Consider the following 8,481-nt stretch of genomic DNA (forward strand, 5'->3'; position numbering starts at 1 on the left):
GATAGGAATGCAATATTGCCCGCAGTCTGTCACGCATTCGATCCGGTCGGGCGATAGCGATAGTGTCCAAGCAAGCGAGTGAACGCACGCAAGAACCCCAAATAACGAGATGAGATTTCCTCTTCGTTTTATTACGCGGTGGCCCGCAGACATCGGACAATAAACTGTAGCTGTAGTTTAGGATTTGTGTGGCGCGTATTAATTCCGGCATATTTAGGGTAACTCCGGTATATACGCCGCACCTATAAAAAACTTAATTTATTAAGTATTATTTACTATGTTTAAAGTAAACGAACTATATCAGTAAAAACTTTGTACTGTCTACTACTATGAAAAAAATATTAGAAATCCGAAATATATATATTTATTTTTCGTATTAAAAAATGAACTTTTTGAAACCCTTGCATTTTTGCCGTATGTCCTATAGGGGTGGGATATATGGCTACTTATAGAAGGAGGGAGGTATGAACGTCTCATGAAAAATTTACAAATAATGCTTATAAATAAGACGTAAAATGACACAATAACTTATAAAATGCGTTAAAAAATTTTATTAAGGAATAAGAATGATAAATATGTATATGAAGTAATAAATAATAATTACAATATTAAACAAATAAAAGGACTCTTTATATAAAAATAAAAATAATAAATAAAGGGCGAAGTAAGAGTCAATACGTAAAAATTATAGTCCGAAAATTGGTGAAGTATGAAAGATTGAGTCAAAATATAAAATGTCTGAATATAAAATATAAGATAACATTTAATTAAATAAATTGAGAAACACATTACAAGTTTCGGCTACCAGATTGAGCCCTCTTCAGATACCATTTTGCATGGATTTGATATACAATAAGTTCTTGTAAAAACGCATAATAAATCTTGTTCGGATGTAAAAATCTACGCCGTTCACATGCCATTCGTGATCAATGATTCTTGAAAATCAAAAGGCATGTGTAAATTACTTTAAAATTTTTCCATAGAAAACGGCTGTATATGGTATGTCGGTGTAAAGCGAACATTGTGCGATAATTATAATATAACTTTGTTACACATTCGGTCGACGATACAGATCAACATATACTGAGCAAGTTCAGTATGTGTTGATCTGTATCGTCGACCGAATGTGAGTTGAATATCAATTTATTTAATTAAATGTTATTTTATACTTTATATTCAGACTGACTCAATCTTTCATGCTTCACCAATTTTCGAACTATAATTTTTACGTATTGACTCTTACTTCGCCCTTTATTTATTATTTTTAATAATTACAATCTTTCTATACATATATTACAAGTGTTATGATATGAGGTATATATTTCATGTAATGCGTTTATTGCATTTAGTGCACTGAATTCAATCTGCGCACTTTGTATGCTTTGGACCATAAATCCCACCCGCTAAAAATGCAGTATATCCCAAATAGGTGGAATATACAAGACAACCAACTAAACAAAGAATAAGTAAAACAAAGCACTTGTATCTTGCTATACAACATGCTTTACTATTCCTCTACACGTATGTATCACGAAATAACCATAGTCCTACAGTAATCATTTTATGTAGATTATAATTTATGATGGCGCTACTTATTACAGTGATAAATCGATTCAATTCACAATAATTTCATTAATATTAACAGTAAGAAGCTGAAATCATAACACAATACTAATATAATTGCAAATGGAGTGTTAATATTTACATGTTAATTAGTAAAAAACAGTCGACTGTTTTAGATGAAATACTTTTATTAAACTACAAGATAAATTATTGTCACCACGTAGATGCAACGGCGCCGAGTAGCGTTCGTTTCTTTTCACAACCAGCAATTCAAGTAAAAACATTGTTTCGAAATGAAGTCGGCCTGTGTGTCCTGTCAAAATCCTATCTTGTTTCATCAGCATAGTGCATATTCTAAAATTAATTTTTATTAACGTTTCTCTCTCTAAAACACATATAATTCAACTACATATATTATAATAATGTGCAGTGATTTATATATATGTGGCAGATTTAAGTGCTTTTATGTAATTAATTTGAATAATGTTTTCCGAAAATAATTGGATAATTCTAAATCAAGGACTACCATTGTTATATATTCATTTTAGTAGAATTAATGATAAAATATGGAATTCAACGCGTTAAGGTGGTTCTTTAGTAAAGTACCGAAAAGGGGTACCTCATCAGGGCCCACTCAAAGTGTCAAATTACAAATGTATGCATAATTTGGATAAAATATTAAAACTACGTGTATATTTTAATGAAATAATATGGAACATACGATAATAAATCAAGTGTTGATCTTCATCGAACAAAAACAAGATGAGATTATGTTTACTTTTCGAGGTTAAATATATATGTAAGTTTATGCACGTAAATATCTTTCTAGAATGGTCGTTGACCTATTACTTTTTATGTGACCATTAAAATTGTAATTTTTAAACTATTATAATTTCGTTTTTGAGAAAAGTCTAAAGTCTAAAATTTGAGTGCAGTTAGTCAAAGAAGCGTACGTCTATGAGTCTTATCTGTCACTAAATTATACGTGAAAGTTTACATCTTCAATCTTTTTTTTCTTTCTTATTTCATCGTTAACCTACTGTAGAATTTTGCACACGTCAATTTCGGTACTTCAATTTCATTATATATAAAAATTAGATATTTCTATGGTAACTCGATTTACTAAAGGATCACCTTTAAATTGAAACAAGTTATTGCGTTAAAAGAAGCAATGGAGCTTAAGAAATCCGTTTTTCGTTCGTTTAACGTCTCCGTTGAGCAGAAGAAGCATTTAATACAGTACTTTTCTTTTTCCCCCATAAGGAAGTCTGATCGATCGTCGTCGTTAGAAATCGTGAAGGCAAGGAAAGGAAGAAAGTGTCGTGATGGAAAAGGACGCGGTAACGACAGCCGTTCCGAGTTCTTGGTAGAGCTCGCAATCGACTTAGCCACCACCACGCCTCGTTCTCCTCTCGCGTTTTTCGTGAAGCAGGTGGAGATCGACGTTATGTTAATGGAGTTTCGAGAGATCTCAGCTAACCATATGTTATCCTGCGCTGCGGCTGCGGAGGTGGGCGGCAAAGCTGGCCTGAGCCAGAAGTACTAATAGAAGCCCTTCTTCGCAGAAGCAACCTTGTGGTAAACGAAACCTCATCCTCTTGGGACACACCGGTCATCCCGATCTCCCCACGACCGGTAGGAACGGAAGCTAATTTGTAAATCATCTAGAAAAATCGCGCATTCTGACGCCGCCCTGAATTACACGTGATTTCAACGTTAGTTTCTGTCAAGTTGACCATACCCCGGTTACGACTCCGTTAAGAGTTTAATGGAATTACCCGGATTGCGCGAGTACCTGCGCGAATACATGTCAATAACAAAAATTTGGAGGCATCAAGACAGAAGTGTGCGTACTATTATTGTGTCACTATTATTGTATCTGCACACATGCAAAACACTGGCTAACGAAATAAACACATCAAACTTGGTATATTATTTACAATTAACCATGATTAACTTAATCTTGTTTCTTCCATTGCGTAATGCAGCGAGCGACGCTATTAAAACTACGAGTGCATAACGCAGCCGAAAATTAATCCCCTTGTCCGGTGGTGAGGTTCGAGATAAAGAGTGTACATTGGAGAGAATCAGTGATAGGACGTCGTGGAGCGAGGGAAGCGAAGTCGGCGCTTTTGACCGAGACACCCCATGGTGCGCGACATGCCTGGTCTGACCGCCATTTAGTGTGAACCTGTCTCCGACTGGACCCACTCGAGCTACAGAGAGACTGTTTCTTCATTTTCGATAAATATATACTTCAAGTGTGTGTGGAGCAATTACGATCGTTCATTATGTCTGACTTTTATAAACGCTCGATCAACCTTCGGCTCGAGTTAACACTATCATTTGCATTTAACGATATAAGATGTCGAAAATCAGAGAATGAGTTGGAATTTTTTAATTATATATACAGGGTGTCCCATTTTAAACAACGCATTAAGATTTCTCGAAAACTATGGTAGATACGGAAAAATGTTTCAAACAAAAGTTGTATGGTTCGAAGGGGGACATAAGAAGGTACTATTAATTTGACCTTGGATGGTGTCGCCATGACCAGGTCAAGGTCACGTCGATTTTTTAAAATGGAACTCTCTATTTTTCATTACATAATATTCGTGTAGCTTATCTCTATATATACTGCTCAAAAAAATTATGAGATAGAAAAATTGGGCAAAAATTGACTAACGATAACTTTGAGAAAAATTATCGTAGGATAACGTTTTTTTTTTTCAAACTAAAGCTTGAAATCTCTACTTTAAGACCACGCTATGGTCAGATTTTAAATTTAATGCACTCTTACCAAAATGTAACTCTCAAAATATGAGGGTGCGTTTGTCATATTGAAAATTGTAAAATTCGACAGAATTCACTTTGTAAAATTTTTTTGGTAAATTTGCAGCGGCGTAAAGTTCGAATTTTCCTCTTTAATTAAAAAAAAAAAAAAAAAAAACGAGTTGTTGCGATTTTTTTTTCGCAAAGTTACAGCACTTTAAAGTTACCCTTGCATTTTTTACATATACTACTGACATTACCTGCATTGCCGGATGTGCATCACGATAAGGTTGCTGGATGGATTTTGCACATCGAATTTCTGCGTGTGTGCAGATTTTTCACATCATGTTTCTGCGTGTAAATTTCAGTAACGTGTTTCTTCCGCGTTGCGGAATCTGGAATGACATGTCGCAGGAAGAAATTAGGGCCTGCATTAATATGAGAAATCGACTGCAAGCAGTAATCGAGTAACGCGGAGGCAACAGGCGTTATTGAAATTTACACGTAGAAACATGATGTGCAAAATGTACACACACGCAGTAACACGGTGTGCAAAATCCATCCAATAATCTTGTCGTGGTGCATATCCGGTAATGCAGGTAAGGTTGGTAGTATATGTAAAAAAATGCAAGGATAATTTTAATGTGCTGTAACTTTGCGAATAAAAATCGCAGCAACTCATTTTTTTTTTAAATTAAAGGGGAAAGTTCGAACTTTATGCCGATGCAAATGACATTCCCCCAAAATTTTACAAAGTCCGTGTATTACGTCGAACTTTACAATTTTCAATATGACAAACACACCTTCGTATTTTGAAAGTTACATTTTGGTAACGGTGCATTAAACTTCAAATCTGGCCATAGTGTCCTAAAGTAGAGATTTCAAGCTTTAATTTAAAAAAAAAAAACGTTATCCTACGATAATTTTTCGCAAAGTAATCGTTAATTAATGTTGGCTAATTTTTGCCCACAATTTTTCTATGCCATAATTTTTTTGAGCAGTGTATATATACATATATATATATATGTGATATATAATAGGTATTATATGTTTATATAAATAAATATATACATATACACTGCCGGTCAAAAATCTTTGGATACCATGCATACTTATGGTATAAAGATAAAAAGGATTAAGACAAACATGAACATTCGATCAAAACCAAAGAAAACATTATATTTATTTATAAAGTATATGAAACAAAATAAAATATTATCATTTGAGACCCTTACGATTAGAAAAAGTCAAACCTTTTTTTCATCAAAAAAGCCACCTCTAGCCCTTAACACATTTTTGACTACTCTAAGCATCCTGTTGACTAGATTTTGCAAAATAATTGACTCTAATTGCTTCCAAGAGGCTTCTAATATATTCTAGAGGCTTTCTTCAGAGGTTGGACACTGGTTCCTCACTTTATGATCAAGTTCTTTCCATAGAAGTTCGATTGGGTTTAGATCAGGCGATTGTGGTGGCCATTCCATTAATTTTAATATATTCTCTTCTTTTTTCTTTATCAAGAAATTCTTGCAAAGCTTTGAAGTGTGTTTCGGATCATTATCTTGCTGCATAATGAGTTCTCGGCCGATCAGTTTTTTCCTGCAGGAACTGCGTGATGAACAAGGATTTCGTGGTATCCTTTCTGATCGAGATTTCCATTGATTGTATACAGAGCACTGACTCTATAGTAGGAAAATGCCCCCAAAACCATTACGGATCCTCCACCATGTTTGACAGTTGGTGTAATGCAGTTGAGCATCATTTTTTCGTTCGCCGAGCGTCGTACGTATATTCTTCTTTTACTGCCAAATGTCTCAAATTTGGACTCATCCGTTCATAACACTTTTTAAAAATCTTCTACAGTCCAATTCTTGTGTTTCTGCGCCCATTGCAATCTTTTCTTTTTATTTACTGAACGAAGAAGTGGTTTCCGTACAGCAACTCTACCAAAGAGATCAGCTGATCTAAGTCTCCTTTTGATAGTTGCTACAGATATCTGCTTGTCATGGCCTAAGTTGAAATCTGCTTGAATTATAGGAGCAGTTCGTCGTTTATCTCGTTTGGAGAGCAGCACGATGGACTTATCTTCAGCTTTCGTAGTCACCCGTGGCCTTCCACTTCGTGGTCGATTTTTGTTGATTCCAAATTCACGAAAACGCTTGATGCTGTATGCAACAGTGGACCTGGAGATCTTCAGTTTTGAGGCAATATTACGAATAGAAAGACCATCATTGTAGTATGCATTGATTACGACCCTCGTCTCTCGGTCCACATTTGTTCGCAATCGCGGAGCCATCTCTTATAATTCACACAAACATTTTCTTTTCAATTCAATAAAAAATAAAAACTTGTGTGTGTGTGTGTGTATGTGTGTGTGTATTAATATTAGAGCACCACATACCTTGTTATCAAATCCTTGTCTCTCAACTTTCTACAATTGTTTTCACGTTACGATGACGCAAAAGAAACATAACGGAAATATTTGCAAACACATGGACAAAGATACAGCGTCAAGCAGAATGGAAATTGAAATCACTGTTGTCAACTAAATGCTCATTTTTAGTAGATTACAAAGATGGTTTGATTTTTTTCAAGAGTTCGTAAGAGTCAAATGATAATGTTTTGTTTTGTATCTTATAAATATTTTATGAGAAACAAAACAGAATTTAAAGTATAAATATTTATACTTTATATATAAATATAATGTTTCTTGTTATAAATAAATTAATGTTAATTATAAATAAATATAATTAATGTAATAAATATAAAATTTCTTTGGTTTAGATCGAATATCCATGTTTGTCTTAAACATTTTTATCCTTATACCGTAAGTATGCATAGTATCCAAAGATTTTTGAATATAAATATAATGTTTTTTGTTATAAATAAATTAATGTTAATTATAAATAAATATAATTAATGTAATAAATATAAAATTTCTTTGGTTTAGATCGAATATCCATGTTTGTCTTAAACATTTTTATCCTTATACCGTAAGTATGCATAGTATCCAAAGATTTTTGATCGGCAGTGTATGTGTAAACTTTTTATGCGTCTGTGCTGTCTTTGACAATCCGATTATGTCGTCATATGAATCGATAGATAGTACCGGTAAAGCGACCTGTGATATTTGAAAGCAACAACGAGACGTGTTCCATATAACGCTCGAATAGCGATTAAAACAGCGCGACTGCGAGTAAAAGTCGGGCGGAAGTTGAGACTTTAACACTAGAAGATCTTCCGTCGTGTCCCAGGCGATTTACGAGGAATACCGAGCACATCGCGTATTTCCACCACGCTCGCCGAGCGGACACCAGAGCTCGTCTTCCACCTACGCGAACTCGTCTTACGTTGGTGATCAGCCGAAGAGAGGAGAGGAGAGGAGAGGAGAAGGGAGGAGAAGACAGGAGTTAAAGCGGCTGCCGCGAGAGTGGTGCGCGTAAGCAGGTATCAGGATTGTGATGGTGGCAGTGGCCGGTGGTAGTAGGTTCAGAGTTATGTTACGACCGGCCATAAACGAAATGAGAAAACTGTCCAGCCGCCGCTGAAAAATCTCCGCGGAATATAAATGCTTGATTTTTTGACTGGTTGACCGCATTTCATTTGCCGTGCCTAGCGCGCTCGCGGTGCTTTCTTCGCGACAAAAATGACGCGTCTTGTCACGAGATACTTGCAAAAGGATAGTACAACTCGCTGAGAAACATATCACTCCTTTACTTTAAAAATGACACAAATCAAAAAGCTATAATAGCGAATTCGGTCACTTGCACTACGCTAGATCAATGTATACTGAAAGCTGCTATATATGAAATTAGCAAAATAAAATGTAAAAGTATATAAATATTTTAAACGATTAACAAATTTAATTCTCATAGGACCGACGTGAACTCACTAATAATATATTAAAGGCCTAATGCCGATCGGAGCTAGATCTTTAATTGTTTCATTTTAAATAATTTAAATTGTGAATTATATACACCGGACAGTGTTTGGGACATAGTTTGGGAGACAGGGTTTGGGAGATAGTTCGTACTGCTCCCATGAGGGAGTATATTGAGTTTGATGCCCACCCCATGAATATAAATATGTATCTTATGATGGTTAGAATGATAATTAGGGATAGGAGGGAGTAGTTTAGGAAATAAA

At 35.0% G+C, this 8,481-nt stretch overlaps 2 protein-coding genes across 3 annotated transcripts; one reads left to right on the forward strand and one right to left on the reverse strand.

Moving 5' to 3' along the window:
- The first annotated feature begins 2,030 nt into the window (after positions 1-2,030).
- LOC108721874 (uncharacterized) lies at positions 2,031-3,402 on the forward strand. Of its 2 annotated transcripts, none has more exons than XM_018446658.1 (4): positions 2,031-2,093; positions 2,827-3,073; positions 3,129-3,198; positions 3,284-3,402. In XM_018446658.1, the coding sequence occupies exons 1-4, from the start codon at positions 2,047-2,049 to the stop codon at positions 3,322-3,324; spliced, it is 405 nt and encodes a 134-aa protein (XP_018302160.1). In that variant the 5' UTR covers positions 2,031-2,046; the 3' UTR covers positions 3,325-3,402. The 2 variants fall into 2 exon arrangements, with proteins under 2 accessions (XP_018302160.1, XP_018302161.1); XM_018446659.1 differs by having other exon boundaries at positions 2,827-2,995.
- Positions 3,403-6,181: 2,779 nt separating this feature from the next.
- LOC108721873 (uncharacterized) lies at positions 6,182-6,631 on the reverse strand. Its single transcript, XM_018446656.1, has one exon. The coding sequence runs from the start codon at positions 6,629-6,631 to the stop codon at positions 6,182-6,184; it is 450 nt and encodes a 149-aa protein (XP_018302158.1).
- Positions 6,632-8,481: the final 1,850 nt, after the last annotated feature.

Source organism: Mycetomoellerius zeteki, unplaced genomic scaffold (genome assembly GCF_001594055.1).
Source record: "Mycetomoellerius zeteki isolate Tzet28-1 unplaced genomic scaffold, Tzet1.0 scaffold187, whole genome shotgun sequence".
NCBI lineage: Eukaryota > Metazoa > Arthropoda > Insecta > Hymenoptera > Formicidae > Mycetomoellerius > Mycetomoellerius zeteki.

Coding starts and splice junctions, on each gene's coding strand:
- LOC108721873 (XM_018446656.1), bottom strand. CDS start 6,631: ATGGCTCCGCGATTGCGAACAAATGTGGACCGAGAGACGAGGGTCGTA.
- LOC108721874 (XM_018446658.1), top strand. CDS start 2,047: ATGTTTTCCGAAAATAATTGGATAATTCTAAATCAAGGACTACCATT. Junction 2,094..2,826: donor CTAAATCAAGGACTACCATT/GTTATATATTCA, acceptor TTCCCCCATAAG/GAAGTCTGATCGATCGTCGT. Junction 3,199..3,283: donor TCCCGATCTCCCCACGACCG/GTAGGAACGGAA, acceptor TTTCAACGTTAG/TTTCTGTCAAGTTGACCATA.